General features: G+C 38.3%; 1 protein-coding gene across 15 annotated transcripts in view; it reads left to right on the top strand.

Moving 5' to 3' along the window:
• Nucleotides 1-22,070, top strand: part of SPHKAP (SPHK1 interactor, AKAP domain containing) — a 61,385-nt gene that overhangs the window by 17,252 nt on the left and 22,063 nt on the right. For all 15 annotated transcript variants that reach the window (XR_001557142.3, XM_015871398.3, XM_032446697.2 and 12 more), the window contains exon 3: nucleotides 4,742-4,852. Coding sequence is in view for 14 of the 15 variants with exons in the window: in XM_015871398.3 (XP_015726884.2) it covers nucleotides 4,742-4,852 (111 nt within the window). In the remaining variant the exon portion in view is untranslated. The remainder of the gene's footprint in view (nucleotides 1-4,741; nucleotides 4,853-22,070) is intronic.

Here is a 22,070-nt window from a genome sequence, read left to right as displayed (position 1 = left end):
AAAGTGATGCTGTTTGTATTGGAAATGCAGGCTGTATAAAAGAAAGATGGTGAACAACCACTGGAGTAGTACAAGTTTAGGTTCTTTATCTTTGGTACAGAGCTGCTCAGTATAGTTTGAAAAGGACCTAAATGCAAAAATGGCAATCAGAAAGTATGGAAACAGTTATATCTCTGAGGGATAACTACGCTCACATTGCATTTCATTAGTTACCCCATAGATCAGGCAAGCTCACTCAAGCTAATACACTGTTGACCATTGTAGTCATACATTACTGTAGTATAAGGACTTCAGTCCTTTTAAGAACACATCTGCATACTCCCATTTTATATAAACACAGTTAACAAGTAAAATTGTCCTACAGTAGCCAGGTCCTAGGAGTATTAAATTAATTTGCCTATACCTGTGTGTCTTTGACCATGATAATATTGTTGTCAACTGCCAAAGCACCATGCCCAAAAGCTTATGTGGATTCAATTTATGGACTTACTGCATAGCAGGAATGCATAAACAGTGATCTGCATTGCAGCGTGGCCTGAATTATCCTTCTTCAATAGAAATGTTAGCGGGAAAGTTCTAAGAAATAACATATCTGTAATGATCGTGATGCAGAAACTTGTATTTCATAAGATAAGCTTAAACTCATCCAAAATTTACATCTCATCACAGCTATTGCTTAGTCAAATGTCACCTTCTGTCCTCTGAACACCATTCAGATATGTGTAAAATCAGAGCAAGAAGTCCCCATCCATATGCTTCCACACGCCTCCCTTTCTCATAGTGCTGTCTTTTCTGAGTAATTTCCAGAGGCATTCCAGATCACTTTGGGCCTACTTGTATTTGTTAGATTACTTACCTCCCCCACCTCCTGTTGCATAGGCTGAACTATATCCTATTTTGCTTTTCTCACCTATCTCCTTCAAAATCTAATTACTGAAAATTATCTTCTAAGACCTCCAGTATTAAAAATGCCATTGTACCCTTCTTCATATTTCTGACTGCATTTTCAAGGCTGTGTCCAGCACTGCTTGTGCACATATGAAAGCAGAATATAGGCCAGGTAGAACACCATCCTGCTAATGCTGCTCATCTCCTCAATGTTACTAAAAATCACATAATATCATAGCTTCCATGTAATAATCTCTACCACTGCCTTAAGGTATGTTATGAAATGCTGCATACAAAAATTAAATGCATCAAAAAGCCTTGGAATTAATAAATAACCCTGGAGTTATCCTCAAGCTTGACAGTAGCGACCTGACCTGAAACGTTTGTTCAGGAGAGTTATTAGTTCTGATAGTTCATTACCAGAATTTGCTTCATGAATGGAAGATAGATATACCAACGGTGATTTAACATCCACAGGAAGAAAAGGAGGTGAAACTTGGAATGCACATCTCATTTCATTAATTAATCACCTACAGTATACATCTGCTATAACCTAGCAGTTCTGAAGAGAAATATTGGTTGAGCACACAAAGTGCTTTGAGAAAAAGGAGTAGCAAGCTTTTCTGAAGCTTGTTTCTCTGTGATAATTTCTGCCTATTCCAATTTCTCAGAAACTGTTTGACATTTGGGAAAGAAAGACCCAAAGCTGTTAAGAATAAAGACAAGTTCACTAAGATTTTTTTAAGGAAATAAGACAAAACTTGTTACTGAGAAAGCTATTTCAGTTAGAGAGGACTGTTATGTATGTTCTCAGATCACATCTAAGAGGACATCAGAACTTGAGTCCTTGAGGATGAGAAGATCTAGAATCAGATGAAATCTGACATCAGATAGATATATATATATGTGTGTGTAGGTTTATATACATGTTGAAATTCTTCAAAAGGTTTTCTGAAGATGGTACTTCTTGGAAAAAAATATTTGATGCAATATTTTACCAACCAGTTTATAATGTTTCAGTAACACTATTATTATTTTTAAAAAGGTTTACAGTTTATAGAGCTCAAAGGAAATTTTTTCTCTGCTATATGACATATGCTGTTTTTCCCATCTAGACTCAGTTATGGTGGCATGAATCTATTCATACTAAGACAGTATGCTGTAGAATTTATTGAGTTCAGAGTCATTGAACTAGTAAACAAGATTAGCTAGCAGTCCCTGAGAAGAAACCGGTGTAGATGTGCAGCAGTCACAAGTCTTAGTAATTCTCAGAACAAAGTCTGTGGGCACAGGAGCTTTTCCTTCAGAAGAAATCTCATAGCAGAGCTAGAGTTTGCAAATCAGCCTACCCTTTTGCAGAAATAAATAAATAGATAGATAACCATAAAGGTGCAAAATCTTTGTAGAGGGCACTGAAGGAAGGTGCTGAAGCAAGCCAAATGTATGGGCTCTGGTATTCCTTGTCATCCATCCCCCAGGGATTGCAGTATTAACTATATGACTTTCTGACAAGTTAAAAATTAGAGTGGGTGTTAGCCTGTGTGTGGTAATAGGCTTACTTCTGCATTGCTCCCGAGTATTAGAAAATTGTGTTAGCTGGCCAGATCAGCTTTCCACAGTCATTCATCTTCCCTGAGAAAGGAAGAGGCCTGACAAGTTCTTCTCACTTCATAAGGAATTGATTTAGGCTTAGAAAGTAAGTGTTCCTGAAGTAGGAAAGAAATGTCGATGCAAATTGTACTGTAAGATAATGAAAAATACTGTGGATAGATTTTTTTTTTCCCAGGTAGGGCAACAAAGGTATATTTTGAAATACTACTGAAGTAAAAGTCTAAAATCTATAGTAAAGCCTTTTTCCAGTTACCAGCAGTACAAAGAAAATATACATCCACTTCACAAATGTTCTTGTTTTTTTTCCCAGGAATGATAAGCCATATAAATTGTTCTATGAGTACCATCACTGTTGCTGCTGTTATTTCCTGATGCTAATTAGTTGTTTCAAAAATAATAAGGGTTCCTCTTTTTCAAGGAAGAATTGTGAAGGATGAGAAAAAAAAACATGCCAAATAGTCAGCCTGTGGATTAATTTATCCAGACAGACCCTTTTTCTTTTGCTTCAGAATGCCCCACTACCTGAAATACGTGCCTTAAACTGAATTTAAAGGGAGATGCATCAGCTAGGCGGATAGGCTTTTTGTACAGTCAGAAAGCACAGTCCCTCCAGGAGGACAGCATACAACTCCGCTGGCTAATAAGATTCCTCATGTTGTCCATGTGAATAACCCCCCTTCTCATGCTTCACCATCCTCAACTATTTGCCCTTTGTACTCAATTAAACAGAAAATGAATGCATGGAAAGAAACAACTTTTCAGTTTTAACAGTCTTGTCAGCATAGGAATTCAACCCCTCGACCATCTGTGCCTCTCAGTTCCACTTTTATCCCTGATAGAAATTAGGATAAATTGGTCTAGCCTTCACGCTCTCAATGAAAGGGCAAACAGGAACGAGTGATTCTTAGTGTTGTCATCTGCCTCTTTTGCTTGTCATGGATCTTTCTATAGTGACCCTATAAATGTAATAAAGTACAAGCCTGCCCGTTTTATGATGTGGCTCTTTAGCCCCCAACAAATTATACAGAGACTCTGGCGGTGTTGTCACTGCAGACAGTTCCTGGTTCCGTCTGGCACAGCCAGCCCAGATCCATGACCCACTTCCAGACTTACTGGTATTTCAAAGAATCACAGAATGACCCGGGTTGGAAGGGACCTCAAGGATCATGAAGTTCCAGCCTCCCTGCCTGGCAGGGCCACCAAACTTCCACATTTACTAGACCAGGTTGCCCAGGGCCTCATCCAACCTGGCCTTGAACACCTCCAAGGACGGGGCATCCACAACCTCCCTGGGAAGCCTGTTCCAGGACCTCACCACTCTCCCAGTAAAGAACTTCCCCCTAACATCCAATCTAAATCTACCCTCTTTCAACTTAAATCCATTTCCATTAAATCTGATGCCATGCTTAAAAAGACAGTCCTTTCTGAGTGTGACTTTCTGCAGATACATTTCAATAACATATTAGAGGTTAGTTTATTAAAACGGCAATTTGACCCACCTGAAAATTGTGCACAGTTAGTACAGAGGCAGCAAGGAATATACTTCAGTCTAAGCTATCTGCCTTACAAAACTGACTTTGCCTCTTTATAATCTACAGATATCTCTAATCTAATTTTATTTTTATTCAAACAAAGCTTGTGGCACATGCAGGAAGACTAAGTCATCACAGAGAGACTGAACTCTGTGAAAAATCCTTGATCTTAGGGTACTGACTGAGCTCAGTATTCTTCACAGAAAGTTTCAAGGGCTTTAGCTTCTCTTCAAGCAGAAAAGTATTTTTAAGAAGAAAGAGGCTGTAGCCTAGGCAGCCTCAGAAATGAAGCTGCTAACAGAATGAATTGTACAGGTCTGTTTTAGACAGAGAGACACAGTAAATCATAAAGGCTGTAGGTTTGTATACTGTGGTATAAATAAATGATTAGTTTTCCCAAAGTCAATGTTTATCACTTTAACATAGAACAAAACTCCTAGCACTGTTTTCCAATAAACAGTGTTTTATTTGTTGGGGTTATTTAAGGCACCTCCTTCAAGGACTTCTAGTTCTTAGAGAAAAATGTCCAATACTTTAGAGGATCACTTGAATCCCAGGCACATGAACTGTATAAGGGAATGGGAACCCAAGTCTTGCCTCGCAAAAATATGTTTACGTGAGACTTTCATTGAGCACCAACAACAGAGTTCAGGCACAGTACGACAGAGTAAATTTTAAATTATTTTAACCTTTTTTAACTATTTTAACAGATCCTCTGCAGTAATAGCCTGCTAGAATCAACAGATTACTGGCTGCAGAATCAGAGGACACCATGCCAAATTGGCTTTCTGGAAGACAAGTCAGAAAGCAACTGTGCCTCAGTAAGTACACACTGTATGTAATCTCCTCTGGATAAATGTCCATTGGGAGCTATTTGAGCACGGTGTGGGGGTGTCTAGGGTACATGTTAAAAGAAGTCAATGACTAACCGACTCCAAAATTGTGTCAGTGTATTATTGATAGTTCCTGCAATTTCCAGCTTTCTGCAAAATATCCAAAGCAAAAAAAAAAAAAAAAAAAAAAAAAAAGCATACAGATTTCTATACAGAATACATGAATAAAGATTGCTTCAGAGGTTTCCCTGTGTTTTCATTATGCAATGTAGTCAGCAACTAAAAACAGAAAAATAAGCTGAAGAGTGAATTATTCCAAACTGTATCTTGTTAGTGGAAAGGTTGGGAAGAACAGATGCTTAAAAGGTTGCTGAGTGTTCTTGAAGACACAGGGATACAATTAGGGAGAAAACTTTCCATATTAGATGAGGAGAAGCTGCTAAAGGACTCAAATAATTTTGCATTCGAAATGATACTTAAATCTCCATGTATTATGGTTTATAATGCAATTAAATTAAGAACAGCTTTTGGTTAAGCATGTATTTGGAAAAATAAGACTCGTGTTTCTTTACATGCCACCTTTATGAAGCTGAATGACATTACATTGCTGTGACTCTAATAGTGTTTTATTCAAGAAAGGACTCAGGAGAGCAGAAACATTACCAGAAAGAATTACATAGAAAATGTGCTTTTAGGAATAGTATCAGAGATTAGAGGGCTAAATGTCATGCTGTTCTTTGGACACTGAGTTCGCAAAAGATACAGAGATCAAAATGCACAGCCTAAGTAGTGTGTGGTAAGCAACCACATATGGCACAAGGTGAGAAACTGAGCCAGATTTCCCTGTACAGCTTTGTGAACACGGCGCCTACTCTACATGCACAATTCACACACAGAATGTGCTGTAGTTTTCAAAGCGAGGTGTTAGTACCTAGTTCATTCTGTAATTATTGCAATTATTACTACAGTAGAAAAAAAGATTGTGCTGAAATAGAGATTGTATTGAACCATATGACTTTGTATTCACAATACAGAAGTAGAATTTACAGTTTTAAATTAAAATTAGAACATCATGCATAGAGAGCATTCATTTAGAAGCTAAGTAGTTAAACGTTATTTTGGAGCATCCCTGTTCACACTAAAAGAGGTGTTTAGTGGCCTGGAAGTTTAGTTCTAGGCTCCTAAGCATCTAAGCTTTTGAGTTACTGTTAAATAGTTACTCTAACTGTTATGAGCAGAACTGAAGTTTGCTTCATATTCCTGTTTAATTTATTCTGAGTGAAAATACAGGACAGAATTTTAATTTAAGTACCTGAAATGCTACACAAGTAATGCAGTACACTAGGAAGCTTCTACACTAATCATTAGAATGTAAGCATGCTGGTGTTTGGTTTGTTTATTTGTTTTTGCCTTTGCTCTTGTTTTACCAGAATTGCTCTTCCCTCCTCAGATATGCCAATGGTGTGTTTGGCTAGGCACGGAGCTCGAGCAAACTAGGGAACAGGGAACACTTAACCACTATGTGAGGATTAGTTCAGCATTCTACTCAGAAAGCATTTTGTTCTGAACCCTTTCCAGTGTCTGATGATGAATGAGTGGAGGCTGCAGGAACAAAGAAGGACATAACATGGGGCAGTTTCCCTAGCTTCTCTAATAGCTAGCAAACCAGACTGCCATTAACAGAAAATACATTCTTCTCCTTCATGAAGATTTTATAAATTGCTGCTACCAACAGTGCCAGAAATGTTTTAAAGTTGTCATTAGGTTTGCAGAATGAAAAAATAAATCTAAATTGTACTACATGGCTAACGGGTACTTTTCTTAAAGATAACTAGTAATACATTTAGCTATAGTGTTCAGTTTTTGTTTGAAGGAGTTTATGTAGTTACGTCTAATCTCACTATAACTATAAATGCAACAAGACTGTATGAACATAGATATCATAAATGTTGTGTTCATTGTCTCCCATTACAGATTAATGCATTTAGTACATGTAAAAATAGACTTGTGCCTGCCCTACATATGCTCACCAAGCGCACTAGCGTTGATTTATTAAAATATTAAACACTTAGCTATAACAGACTGCTTTTCCATAGAGAGATTTTTAAGGAAGAATGGGCATTTGAATACAAGTAATAGTCCATTAAACTCCAAGCTATGTATTATGATATGAAAAAAATAATTTGCATGAGATTAATAGTATTTTGTATTTGCCTAAGTTGGATATATTTTCCTGGGCTTTGAAAATAGAAATGTTCATGTGATACATGTTTTCACTACATGAAGTTCTGATAGTCCGTCATACTAGAAGAAACACTGTTGTGTCCATGTTTAGTCCAATGGTTGTGGACATCTGCAAAGATGAACAATAGAAGTCATAGGAAGAAATCGTAACTAAATGTGATGTCTGTTCTCTGTCTTTATGCCAGCTTTGTGGTACATTATCTATTAAAAGCGTTGTGTGCATTATGAGTATGATATTAACAGAGTTTGAAAGACTGTCTTGTCCTAATTTTCTTTTTCTCCTTTCATTAGATGTGTAGGAACAATCTTTTGTCCAAATGCACTGGAATTTAGTCCAAGTGAGCAAGGCTAATTGTTTTAGTCATTAGAACTTTGTAGGAAGAACTGCAGAGGCTAATCAGGAAGGGGCAACTGAATGAGGTATCTGTGAGCTTGAAATGAAGGCTTGTTGAGAGAGAATGAAGGTGAATGCAAGTTGGTAGTACCATTTTCTTATATAAGATCATGAGAGATTTTAAATGTCCTGGAGTTGAAGCGTGCTATCCTCTGTACTTCAGGTGATCCTATTATATTTTGCCATGCTGTCTACTTTAAAATTTTGACTCCTGTGAATAACTTATACACTAGTGCTTTGAGAGTATGTAGTAGAATGCTACTGTCTAAATATTTCCATCCTAAGAGAATAAGTAATTACCAAACATTGAATTAAATTACGATTAACAACGATACTGCTTTGCAACAACTTACTGGTGCAAATTAAGTACATAGTTTTGTGCTATTTTCATAATTAGATAAAATTTCAATGTAGTTTAATTACATAAGTCTTGTTTCATTTGTTTACACTGAGAACTTAGTCAAAATCTGTCAAATAGAATAAAGCTCATGGATTCATAAGATACAGTCATTCATAAGCTGCACAAAATGACAGATGTGATTAAATATTTGCAATGAGACTTTTTTGTTATCCCACAGAGGATAACACAAACTTTCATGTCTTTGTCCATTCCATTGTTTCAAACTCTTTCTCATTGGACCTATATCAATATTCTCTGCTTTGGACCTTCTGGTAAGTAGATCTCATATAAAAAGAAAAACCTGATAGGTAGTTTGTCCCTACTTTCCTTCCACTGACCTAAACATTCACGTCAGACTATGTAATGCATACATGTAAACACACACAATTGTCTATTGGTTATGTCCAACCCAAAGCAGTACCATCAGGAACACTTGGCCAGAGTAGCAGGAGAGGCAAACAGCAGAATGAATTTAAGTCAAATTCTGTGCTGCCAAAGGACACTCTTATTTAGCTCTTGGGTCCTCTGCCTGAACCTCTCCCACGTGTACTGGTTCTGCAAGCTATTTCACAATTGCTGGTAGTAGCACAGTGGGGAGGGGAGGATGATGTGACTAGGAATGATGGAGGGGACAATAATAGGCAACTAATGCTGCATAGAAGAACCTTAATCCATCAGAATCACAGGTGGAAGAAGAACTGCAGCATGGAGTTGTTAGCAGGTTAGCTGAGTATAGGAGAACACAGTTGGTCTAGGAGACAGGCATTAGCATCTCAAAGAAAGGAAGCAGTGACTATTTTAGTCAAGGGTGGCAAGACTGTTGCCTTGGTGAGAAAGGAAGCAGACTGCTAAGAAAATGTAGAGATGATGTAATTATGGATCATGTTTTCTATGATCTCTCTGTTTAATGAGATAATGAAGAATGTCACCTTAAAAGCTGAGTTTTCAGAACTGACTGCTTGCCTTGATACTGCATAGCTTGGCCATCCTAAGCAGATGCTTAGGCATTGTCAATTTTAAGCAGTTCAGCTACTGAGCTTTTAAACAGATTCAGGGGAGGTTAAAGTTGACCTAATTTGAGCTGGCTGAATCAAGGCTTCTGTGGTTTCATCTCTTTTCACTTCATCTTTTTACTGCCTTTGTATTTGTGTGAATATGCAGTAAGTCAAGTGACATAGAAAAGAAATTGCAAAATTAAGGAATTAGATTTTCTAGCCAATTCTTCCTTGAATCATCTCACTGTGTTGTCAGGCAAATGCCAGTACTCACTGAAGTGATAGAACAAAAAAATCCAGGAAACAGCTCTTACAAATGTATCTAGACTAAATGATAACATATGCAGAAAAGGAAAATCCTTGGCAAGGTGTACTTTAAGGAAAAAAGAGTGCACTTTTCAGTGATTAGTATTTCTATCCTTCTATTTCACACAGGTCTTTTTAAAGATTTGATATTATGCATCCTTAGAAGTTTAGGTACAGATATACCTGTTTACATCAACTTTTTTGATATTGGAATAACATTAATGTAACTTCTTGGCAATAATGCTGCTACTAGGTCAGGGTATGAAAATCTGTGCACTTGTGACACAGATCTCTTAATCATGGCCTCTATCTCCAGATATTCTCCAGGGTTTCTAGAGGAGAGCATGCCCTTACTGAAGGGTGAAGGTCTATGCCTACAGGAATTTAGAAAAGAGGCTGTCTCTTCCCATGTTTGGTATTCATCAGCAAGCCAAGTATGGAAATGCATTTTTGAAACCCAGAGGAGATTCTGTGTTTGTTTTAAATCAAAACCATACTTGTATTTTCAGGCATAATTCGGGAAAGTCTTTGAATGTGATCTTGTGAATAGAGATCACACATAGTTGAAACAATTTTTCTTTTTAATCTTATTTGAATGACAATGAAAATTTCTTAATAAAACTAGCAAAGGCCTACTTCTCTACATAGACAAGCCTACATACCAAGATGCTTACTTTCGCTTGCGTATACACCCTCAGCAATTTGCCTTATGGACAGGGAATTACAGCAGCACTTATTATAGCTTTCACTCACTAGTTACTAACGCATCTTCCGTAACAGCATTGTCTCTTTCAGAAATCAAAATCCAGCCATTGCATTTCAGATCTAAGCCATAATTACTAGAGGTATTTTTAGTTTTAAGTTTCATCTTCCTATTCAGCCTGACAGTACCTTAATTATATCCTGACAAGGAATAGGAATCAGCAGCTGCAGGCTAAATTGTGGTGTTGAGTCTTGGCCCTTTCTTAGACACATGTGGGCGTTCATGCCGCTGTGGTAAGGATTAACACCTTCCAGAAAGCCCCTGTCTAGCTCACAGAGAAATAAGAATGCCTCCCTTCAATTATTCTCCACCTTATGGAGTCCAGTGCAGGCAGAGCGACCTCTCTGTGGAAGGGATTACTTGTATACTCTGCACAATATATATATCTCCCTTTGGTTTTACACCTATTCATCTTAGAATTGCTTATCTTCATATATGAGCTAATATTCAGGCAGAAATGAAACTGCAGTTACACATTTTCAACATCACATATACACATTATATGGAAGCTTTTTTTTGCTGTCTAAGAATTGGGGGGAGAGGGGGAACATTCACAATAGCCTTTCTTCTCCTTTCTCTGTAGCTTTAGACTTGGGTGCTCCTTTATCATATTCCTGGATCTCCCATCTTCTCTCCTGTCCCTCTGTGACACTCTCATACAGCAGCAGTGTCCTATCTGTACTTAAAAGAATCAGATACTTAGCCTCACTCCAAGATGCTTAAGGTAACTCTGACAAAGCTATAAGTAGGGTTGCCAAATACTGGAAGAATCATTTGCAGTATTGCTGCTATATCCCCTTCAGCATCTCATATTATCATATTATCACTGCCTCCATGGTCTGATTTCTCAGGAACTAGGATTGCTGTGCTGCCTTCAGAGTGAACATCTTTAACTGCTTGCTACTGTTGTAACCACGGGCTCCCTGTAACATGAACTGCAGCGTGAGGCATGTAGAAATTTGTTAAACATTGAGTATACAGAGCGCAAGATAAAGCAGATGGGGCATGAGGCATAAATATTTACTGGCATATTTTCTTTAAGTAATAAGCGACAATTAATTACATCAAACCCAAAGGAATAAGTCTTAATGGGAAGAAAATATTCACAGCTGGTTTTGAAGCAATAAATTACGATGAGATGATTGTGGATGATTCATTGCTGCAGTCCAGCCATTAAAATAGAGATGGTCTCTAAAGTACCAAGACCCATTAATCTACAAAGTCACTTGAGAAATGCACCTTCAGAAGAGTAACTGAGACTAAGTTTAAGGTATATCTCTTGCTGAAAATGCTTGAGAGGTTATAAAATATCCTTTTGACAGCATACAGCGCTTATCTTAAAAAAGAACCATGGCTGGGCTGGGGAGACACAAACAGGTCACATTAGGACCTAATTTATGCCAACTTGAATGACTCAGAAAAGACAGTATAGTCTAGGTTGAATGCTTTTGGAAACGATCCATTAGGGCTTGCAGGAAGAGCAGTTGGAAATCCCGACTGCACATTAAGTAGCAGCTATACTTTTTATGGGACAAGCTTTGTCATAAGTGAGCCACCTAAACCATATGTACAAGATAGTGTAGCACATGGGGGATTAAAGCAAAGCAAGCAGAGATGTGCACAGGCACTTTAATTTTCAGTGCTTGTTCACGGTAACTTTTCCTTGCTATAGCAAAGGCAGAGGAAGATTCTTAAAAGGTTTACCTTACTTTTTTACCATGTTGTCTTGTTCCCAAAGCCTCCCACCACTTTCTCCCAGCCTTTGAACTATGCTAAACACAGTGCATGGCGTAGCCCCACTTAACTGTTACTGAATTGCTTAAACCTTTCAAGTCAGCAGTTCCTGAATGCAGATTCACTGTGCACACACTGCCAGTTTGAGGTATGGGTGGTCTGGCCATTAAACTCCACTGAAGTGCCTCTGGAGAGATGCCATCGCTAGGGACACTTGAAGGCATTTAATTTTTCAAAGGAGAAGTGAATGTTTACAGTGGTTACAAGTATGCCGCCTCCTCTCTTGTAGGGAGGTGCAAGACTGAGCACAGTACTAAGCTGAGCCAGGCACAAAATGCCAGAGTTCCACCAGCTCTCACTTGAGCTTCACTAACACAGTGTGTCCTGAACAAAAATACCTAGCCTACATCCTGCATCTGTGTGAGAGCTATAAGACCTCTGAGAGAAGGGCAGAATAAAGTAAGTTGGTAATCCTACTCGACAGTAAAAGCCGTACAGTTCTATCTATTGCCTATTTAGGCACTTAGATTTTAGAATATGAAGAGAATAAAATGGGTTTTTTTCTTTCTTTTTCTTTTTCTTTTTTTTTTTTTTTTGTCCACCTGAGTGAAAATATAAAGGAAGAAGGAGGAAGATAAATAGACTTTTTCCACTTACAACTAGAGTGAAAAATGATCATCCTCTAATTACACAAAGGTCTGTACAGAAAAAGGAACTACTGGACAGTGCCATGGTCCTGTTTTGGTGGAGAATGCATTTTTTGCTGGTTTGCAGTAGTCTGGTCTCACTTTAGTGAGATCAGAAAGGCACCAATATGTAAGTGGGGCATCTCTGTCGCAGCGACTTTCGTGTTATTGAGTCTACAGGGCAGAAAGCATGCATGAGCTTCTTTGTACTCTGGAGTTACCACCTGTCTACCTGTATGTCCTTATGCAAGCTACTGCACTGCACGTCTAGTACTTCCAGATATTTTCTAATTCCTGTAATTTATATCTGGTTCCTCTGCCAAAATCATTTTGGCAGGCGTGGAAATTAACATTAGACAAGCATTACATCCAAATGCTAATGGATAATTAGCTCTGTCTTCTACAGAATGCTTTTTTTTTTTTTTTCTTCTGAATTGCTATCAGACTATTTCAAACATCTCCTATAAGACACTGATCTTAAAATCCTCTTTAACTATTAAAAGGACCAGACTCTACTGTGTACGATCAAGAACTACAGCCTTTATACCATTCCTAATCTCATATCTACCAACAAGTTGAGCATATTAATTATAACAAAAGCCAGTGTCAGGGAAAATAAGTGACCAAGTTTTAGTGAGGGGGGAGGAAAAAAAAATAAATGAAAGAAAAAGTAAATTGAAATAATTGCAACAGAGAAACAACAACTGGTGATTTTTTGTTTCCTTATTTCTTGCAAAATATATCAGAGCTGTACAAAAATGAGGTGCCAATCTTTACAACACATCATTTTTCAGATGGTATTTATCTCTGTGCTCAGGAAAGGAAAACATTTGGGAACTACCTAATTGCCTTTTTCCATCCCATGACAGCACACCAATTCAATAGCAAGGTAGGAAGTAAAACCCAGCCTGCTTTCCAAAGCCACTCAGAGATGGATCAATAGGAGACTAAATAATAGTGATGACAAAAAAGTAATTTTAAAAAGTGGAGGAACATTACAGAATATTACCTGACCCTCAGCAAACTTCAGTTGGCAGTTGGGATCAGTTGGGATCTCTCCCTCTCCCAGAAATTATAGGAAAAGTAACTTTATGAGCTTTATAATGTAGGTGTCATTAATCCTACCTATTTGAAGAGGTTTTCAAGGAGCACAAGATAGAAGCTAAATGAAGATCAAACATTAGGCAATATGAAATTGTACGCACAAGAAAGACACACACACACGCTCCTACTTAATTCTCATTTCCTCCTCATTAGGATGTGCGTGACTGCACAGTTATGTCTTTAAACAGCTGAGAAATCTGTGAGCAAGCCCGGGTGAACTCAAAGCCCATCTGCCCTCAGCTATTCTAAGTGCCTCCTTGCAGCTCAGTTGGCTGCTGGCTGCAGAAGAAAAGATCCTTTGAAGTACCTAAAATGAGCAGTTGTTTATAACACAGATAAACACACATGCCCAATGACAGAGAGAGAACGCAAGGAACATACTAGGGTTGGAATTTCTTCTTGCCTCCTTCTGTATCATTCCCCAGCTCAGTGTTCTTAAGCTTATCTTCTACTAGAAGTTACACCTAAATGACACATGGATGTTTTGCCATGAGTGTTTTGCCATGTGCAGAAGTACAGGCACTTTGCCTGACATGCATGGACTGGGGATGGAATGGACAGTCCTGATGCAGTGGTCTTCATCTCCAGATACCAACAAGAGATGTTTAACTAAGAACTTTCACATTCTCTTCAGATGATGCTGCGTAAATATGAGTAATCTAATTTTTCTGAGCATTTAGGAAGAATCAGTGTCATTTCCCACTTAAAATCAGTACATGTATTATAGACAGCTTAGAGTATTTCCTGTGTAGTTTACTAAATAGCGCATCTGGGGAAGATAAATCCTTCTAGGTTCTCTCTTTCTTTCTTTTTTTCCCCTCCTTTTAACTCCCCTAAAAGTTGTTTAAAGGACTCTGTGAGAAAAGGTACTTTAAAATTGCTATTTCATATTGGATTCTGGAAATCAATAGATCAGACTTAAACTGGAGCAAAACCTAGATCTATCAAAACTACTTGTAATTAGGCAAAACATGGTCCCAAAGTAGCTGTGGACATGTATTTCTACAAAGTAGTTAATTTTGTTTAATTAAATATTTTCTAAAAAAAAAATAATAAAGAGGATACCCAGTATTACAGACACAGTAAACAAAAGTAATTGCAGTTTCTGGTTGCCTGTTTACCAACAGTAATAATTTCAGACATAAATTAGAGCAATGAAAGAGTAAATTCCAAGTTGAGGGAGGAGCAAATAAAGGAGAAGGGGAAAAAAAGGAAATTTCAAAGTTCAGTCAAGCCTTTCTTTCTAATTATGCAGTGGCATTTTAGGTTTTGAGAGCATGTATTTAAGATGTCAAATCAACTGACTTGATGAATCTTTTTAATGTGAGTGAACAACACACTCTCCAAGCATGGTAGGCATGGTGATTCATGATTTCATTTTCAAAAGAAATTAGTGGGATCTGAGATGGTGGTATCTTACACGCTTATTTTATAGATGCTTACACAAAATAATCCTCTAAAAATAGTCAGAGAGCAATAGAGGGCATCACCAAAGTAAACCCATGCTTATGCAAAAGCAGACAGAACTGCAGGCCCGCTCGTTTCAGGAACACATTTGGGCTCAGACCCTCCTCTTACGGCTCTAACAGGTTTAAATAGAGACAGAGGAGTCTAGTGTCTTCACAAAGCCATCTCAGCCTTCCATGACAAGACTCCATCAGCAGAAAATAAGCATTGGCCTTCAGCTTTTTCCAAGCTGAGTTCCAAACCTTGATGGTATGTGGGATGCAGTTAAGAAGATAGAAGGCTGAAGGGTGGGCAGCTGCGTGACCATCAGTGCTGACGGTGGGAAAAGGAGGAACTGATGCTTCTACCCCACCAGTATTCCTGCTACTTCTCTGCAGCACACAAAGTAGTATCTGATGCACTTGACATGACTCACAAAGCATTCTGCATGCTAGAGATTAGATTGAAATTTCCAATCATAGCGTAACTAGCAAGAAAACATAGACGGTGTGAGCGCATCTGATAATTGCTGGATGGCATCTGTCTAATCTTACAATAGTTCAAGTGTCCCAAATATAAAAGTTCCTACACATTTCATGAATATAAGTCCTACTGGGAGACTGTAAGCACGCTGTCTAGGTGTGATCTCAAACCTGCCTGCACAACAGAGAAACGAGGCACGGCCACAGCTTCACCAGCGTCCTACTGGAGCAAAAGTGTCCATCAGAGCTTACATCTCAAGATGCTAAAAAGCTAAACCTGAAATGTTAGCATGTAGCTAAGTGGGCTTTTTTTTTTTTTTTCCAGCAATTCAGCTGTTTTACACACCACTTCATAAGCACAAGAATATGTACTACTCTTTTTAGTAATCTTGCTGCTTCAGAGCTCTACCTATTTATAACCTGTGTAACAGCTGGGGCAGAGCTGTCCTGGAATTCATAAAAGTGTGTCTGAGCAGACAGATGCTATGCGAGTCTCCTTCAGCAGAAACAGAGGTCAGTCCTTACAGATTTAGTTTGACATGACTGAAGATGCTGGCAAACCATATGTTACCTCGATTATAGAACTTCAGCTAGAAATTAAGAAAACAGATTCATGAGCTACAATTCGAACAAAGCCCACAGCAAAAGATTGAGCTAGGGAAGATGAAGGAACATCCCTTGGTTCAAAACATGCTGTTGAAGACCCACAAAGCAGAGAGCATTTTTTGCTGATTCTGGACTAATTTTTGACAACTAAAAGTTTCAGTGATTTCTATCTAGAAGCTTCTAAATATTGGAAGTACTTTTCTATGAAGTTTTGGTTTTGGCTTCCTAGAGCAGCCCCGTAACTGACAGATTGTTCTGGTCTGTACTGAGATTTCAGTAACAAGAGCTAGCCTGCCTTGCTGAGCAGGAGGTCAAAGGAAGCAGTGAAAGGAGGAGCAGGACTGGCTTCTTCTGCCAGCCACAAACTGGTCTTACACCCACACTTGTTATTTTGCTCAGAAACAAATCCTCATGGAAAATAACATCCCCTGCCATGATCCAATTGAACCATAATTTTTCCACACCAACAATCTTTGTGCTCAGGAAATTGAAAAAGACAAAATTAGTTTAAATAAAACTAAATTATTGTATCGATTATGGGTTATTGTTTTAGATTTATCACTGTTTTATTCGGACTGGCCTTAAAATGAGATTTCTCAGCTTTGTTAGCTGTCATGTTTGTATTATCTAGTACTCTAAGATTGTACTTGACATTTTAATGGGCACAGAAGCAAAGACAATAAGCAAGCATAAGGCCTAGCAAGAACTTAATTTAAGAAGAATAATGTACACAGAAGTCTTTATGGGAATGTATGCGACACAAGCAGGCTCTTTTCAAGAAAGCTCTACCAAACCTAAATATAACAAAAGTTTCTATGATCCCCAAAATTATGAGAGGATTTAATTAACCATTAATGAAAGGGTAACCTCACAACCCTATTGAACACTTAAGAAATCTTTTTTTGTGTTTTCTGTGACTTTCTAAAATAATAATAATAACAACAACAACAACCATAGTTGAATCAAAAGATTCAAGAAGCATCATTTTGAAAGAACAGTCAGCTTAATACTTAAGGGGACTATGCACCAAGCTATAGATCATAAGCAGTACAAGTGCTTTCATTTAGCTTTACGCTGGAATCATTCATTCAAGCAAAAATGAATGCAAAGAGGCCTTGCAGGTCAGCACTTTGATAAGCATCAAAACAAATGATCATGTCTGCATGGATAGAATCTGCCACAAAAGGCTTTTATTTTTTCTTTGCCATCGTAATATCTATAAAAAATAAGTAAACATCATTGGTCATTTTCAAGGAGGAAAAGATTACTGAAAATTTCTTGTCAGAACGTGGCACGTTGCCACTCCTTCTCTGCTTCCTGTGGGTTACAGTTTGCTGTGATTCAGATAAATGAAGTAAAGCAATATTTTTTATCTTGAGCTTTTGTTGACTTCAGCTCCAAAGGGAGCCCAGCATGCAGCTGTACTTCCTACAGAACAGACAGTTTCCATTCTGGTGAGCAATGACTTGGACATATTTGGTTGCTATGCTGTGGGGAAATTACGGGGATTTAAACTAGCTTTCTAAAGCCAGGAGACTATCTGAGCTCTAATGAATGTTTAGAGCAACTGTATTGGTTTTTTTACTTTTGCACGATAAAATCAAGATGAGCAGAGCTCAGTATTCCAAAACTGCCATCACATCAGTTATTGCTAAGAGTAGAAATGAGTGAGGTCAGACACTCCATTAAATCCTTAAAAACAACTGTCAAAACACTCACAGTTACTGTAAAATTTCACAACTCTCCGCACAAATTGTACCTTCACAGTTGTACTTCAAAAAGAAGTGATGAAGCGTTCGGTAAGATAATAGCATATAAGAAACAATATGCATCTTGAGAACAGAGATATAAGATACAAGGTGGAAATAAACTCCAAGCCTTTAATTTCTCCTTTTCTGGACAGGCCTCTGTCTACAATAGATGCTAGCTGTTAAAGTGAATGAAGTCATTACTGTCACTAGGGCAAGCATAAGGTGCAGACAACGGCACAGTTTGAATCTGCCTTTTGTGCTATGGAGATACAGTCAATGCTTCAGTTCTTTGCCCTTGAGAACTGCATTCTCATCAGTTCTCAGAACAGGCTTGTACACAAAATAATGCTACTAGCCTTCGGCTCACATTTGTTCAGCTTTCCTACGATACCATTGTGTCCCACATATCCTCAGGCTTTGGCATTTAAACCATGTTTTTCCTATGCACCCAGGAACTGCACGCTCAGATTTTTTTCCTCCTGTGGTCTCTCCTGAGGATAATTTTTATTCACCCCCCCCCCCCCCCCCCCCCACACACACACACACAAACTTCTATTAGTCGGAAACTAAACATGAGGTTTGTGGGCACATTACAGTGCAGTCTCAAAGTATTTCCTCTAACGCCCTGCTGGGCTGTCTGAATTGGCACTCTGCCTGTCTAATTAGGCTTTGTACTATGAGAGAGGACAGGAGAGAAGATGGGGGAAAGAGGGCAGCACAAACCTGGGATGTAACACCCCGTCAGCTTAGTTTCTGAACAGTATTTACGTGGTTATACCGAGCAGCATGGCACATGGCACAGAGCACAGCAAGTTCTGCACAGTTCCCTGCAAAACCACATGCATGCACAGAAGTTTGGCCTGTGCATAAGCGTATGACACCAAATCCAGGATGCTTGTGACCCTGGGGCAGCTAGAACAGAGCTGCTGCTGATCAGCTGTTATGTACACAGGAACATACATTGTTTGAGCCACCTGAATTTTCTCCTGGCAACATCACACATTTTGGTTCTTCATGCAGTCTTACTCCAGAGAGAGGAAATTTCAAGACAGATTAGAGATTAAGAAACTGTGCTGAAGTATCTTTGCAACTTTAGGTTGCAAAGTCACCAGCTCAGATGTTAGAAAACAGTAGATACGAAGGTCTCTGCCTTTGTAATTGTGGACCTTTTTAAAGTCTTCCTACTCAGTGATTCAGGCATAGATCCTGTGCTGTGCAAAGATGGGCATGTAAGAAGACAGAATTAAGGTTGCATAAAGCCATCTGTATACAGTCCTAACTTTCAAATTTCATCTCTTCAGTTTAATTTCCTTTATTTTTGAATAGATATTGACATTTTATCGAGGGGTGTGATATCTAAAGTATATATATTTGGATTTTATGAAAAAGAAAGAAAAAACACCTCCTGCCGCGCTTGAAGCAAGTGTTGGTCACATCACTTTATGGCGAAGGACAGAGTTCAAGACTAGGACACTGATTTCTGTGTACTAGTTAGGAACATGGAACAGCACTTAGCCCAGTGAGAGGAGCAAAGAAACGGGTTTTCAGTTCAACAAGGAGCTAGAAGAACATCACAGGAAAAAAGGGACCATATATTTCAAAGCTGTTTCTCTTCAAAAGCTGCCAGCAGCTTTTAGCCATTACAACACTGTGCCACCAGCTACTGCTGTTATGGTAGGATGAGCCCCAAGTTAGTATTTTGGCATAGGAGAGGACTGAGAAAGACTAGAATTTCATCTTAAAAATACTAGGTTAGTAAAATTATTAAAACAAAAAAAAAAACACACTCTAGAGCTTGTTTAAATCTCACCTAAAGCTATAAAACATCTCACAGGAAAGAGTGTTTCCTTGCTACCAAGTGTTGACATAGACAATTGAAAGAGGCACTAACACTTCTTAAACAGCAAGAAATAGTTCAGCAGGTCCTTAGCTAGTGAAAACAGCACAAAACTGGAATAGATGTCACCCTAAGGTTGATAGTTGGAAAAAAAATTACACAGTTTTAAAAATAAATTAAAGAAAATTAAAAAAAAATAAAGAATAGATACTATTAGTAGTAGATCCCTCAGAGAGTTTCTTCATTAGCATCATTGAGCTTTTTCATGTGGGAAATAATAATAAACCAGTAATACCAACAGCCTTAAACAAAGTAAAAAAAGCAAAATTGACTATGTTTCCTTGCTCATCTTCAAGCTCTTTGCATCAGTACTTGGAAACAACTTGAAATTGCTCAACTCTTCCAGAGTGTGAGAGCAGCCTTGCACTTCCAGCAACTCCTTGAGGCCACTGTGCCATCTGTCAACTAGTAAAATACATTATGTGTTTTCTATATTGTATACAAATTATTTCTTAACATTCTTAAGACTCTTAAAATGCAGACAGTGGGTGCTGAGGTTTCTGCATAGTTTTCACACTTAAATAGGAGTAGATTTCAGCACCTGAAATGGTTGGTCAGGAGAATTTACCTTTATCAGTCACAGAAATCCTCACTCAAAATAGGAAAAAGAAAAAACAAAACAAAACAAAACAAAAAACCAACAACCTTTCATATATCTAGGTTCAGTATAATCCTGGAAGAGCTTCTTGAGAACCAAGGCTCAGTATGTTGGTGACCTACCTGGCACTGACCTAGCAGAAATGCTCAGAGACTTCCATGCAGAGGATGCTGGGCTACCCACCCCCCCAGTCCGTCTCATTCACATACAAGAATCTGCAGAGCAAAAGGAAGGTTGCTTACAACATGATAGGGTGTTAAATGGCCTTCCAGATCTATAGCATGCCACTTTCAGCCAGTATCCAGAGTCTAGATTTGGGTGCAATAATACAGCTCATAAAAAAGAAAACAAAATATTGCCCTCATGTAAGCAGCTAAAATTTCTACCCTGGAATCACAACTGAACTAAAGGTATATTTTATATTAACTATTAAGTAAGCAGAAAATAGAGTGATTTTTCAAACTAGTCTTATCTTCAAGCACCTTTGATAACTAATCAAGTTATTTCCAGGAATAAATATCTTTACAGTGAATTTCTCAGTCTGTAACACTGCTGCAGAGCCTCCTAGGATAGAGCTGTACAGATAACGTATGATGAAATGATCATCTGGTTCCCCCCACTTACTTAAAGTGGGGCTAATCTCCAAGCAAACAGCAAAAAAGACAGGGAAAAGCATATCAGTTCTTCAGTACCTTTCACTGGTGTGAAACCATTTCGGTGTAAAAATTGCCTACAATTAAACCTGTAAAATCCATAGAACAGGAAAATGCTAAGAGATGACATTGACAAGACTGTGATAAATCAGTGTCAACAGAATTTGACAAGTGTATTTGGAAACTGGATTCAGGACTGCTGCGCATTACATAATCATTTCATGGGATTCTGAAAATAAAAATTAAACTGATGACAGAAACAGAACATGACTTTTAAATAATGAATACTCCTGCACATACTGTTATTTCTTGCTGAGGCATTAGAGAGTTACTTTCCATCCACAGCACATGAAACAGAGATGATTTTTGGCTATGTGGAACAGGCACGCTTTTAGTATAGCAGCCTGCATCACTGTTAGAAGTCTTTGTGTGTAACATAGGATTATGTAGAATGGCTAGGTAGCAAATGGAAACGCACAGCTTACTGAGTCTTTGGCAAGGGTGTATGTTCAGACACAACTGCTCCAGATCTTTCACAAAGCCTGCACACCTCATCCAGGGCAAAATTAGACCTCACTGGGGCCTTGGAAGTAAAGCTTCTAAGCAAGAGCCCTGCCTTCAGTGCAGCTGTGAGTGTTCTGAGGTCTGGAAACCAGACACACCTCCCAGTAGCTCTCCCTCAGCTGCCAAACAAAGGGTATCCTGAACACAAGCCTTCCTGTGCACCTGCAGTCGTACAACTGTTTATCACTGGAGATGTGTACCAAACTGTGTGTACCAAAGCAGATGTGCACCACCTATTGCCTGCACACAAAATGACCACATGTAAAATCCCAATGGAAAGAGAAATCCTTTTTCTGTATAATGTATTAAGGACATTATGCAACTACCACACTAAAAGGGTAAAGGGGTTTTTGTTTTTAAATACATTATGGTTTTGATATTTTCGTAACTATTTCTTAAACTTAGCCGACCATGAGACACAGATGAAAGTGGTACGTAATGACTGGTGACAACGTCTGACAGATAAATACATTCTCTTTAAATTCAAAAGATGTTGAAAAATATGTTTTTAAGTTCATGTGAAGATTCATTAAGTCGTTAAACATTCTAAAGGGCAGAAAGCTTGCATTCTGAGTTTCGGGTT

Source organism: Coturnix japonica, chromosome 12 (assembly GCF_054131305.1).
Source record: "Coturnix japonica strain WE chromosome 12, WE-NBRP24, whole genome shotgun sequence".
Taxonomy (NCBI): Eukaryota; Metazoa; Chordata; class Aves; order Galliformes; family Phasianidae; genus Coturnix; species Coturnix japonica.
This window is presented reverse-complemented; position numbering and strand designations above follow the sequence as displayed.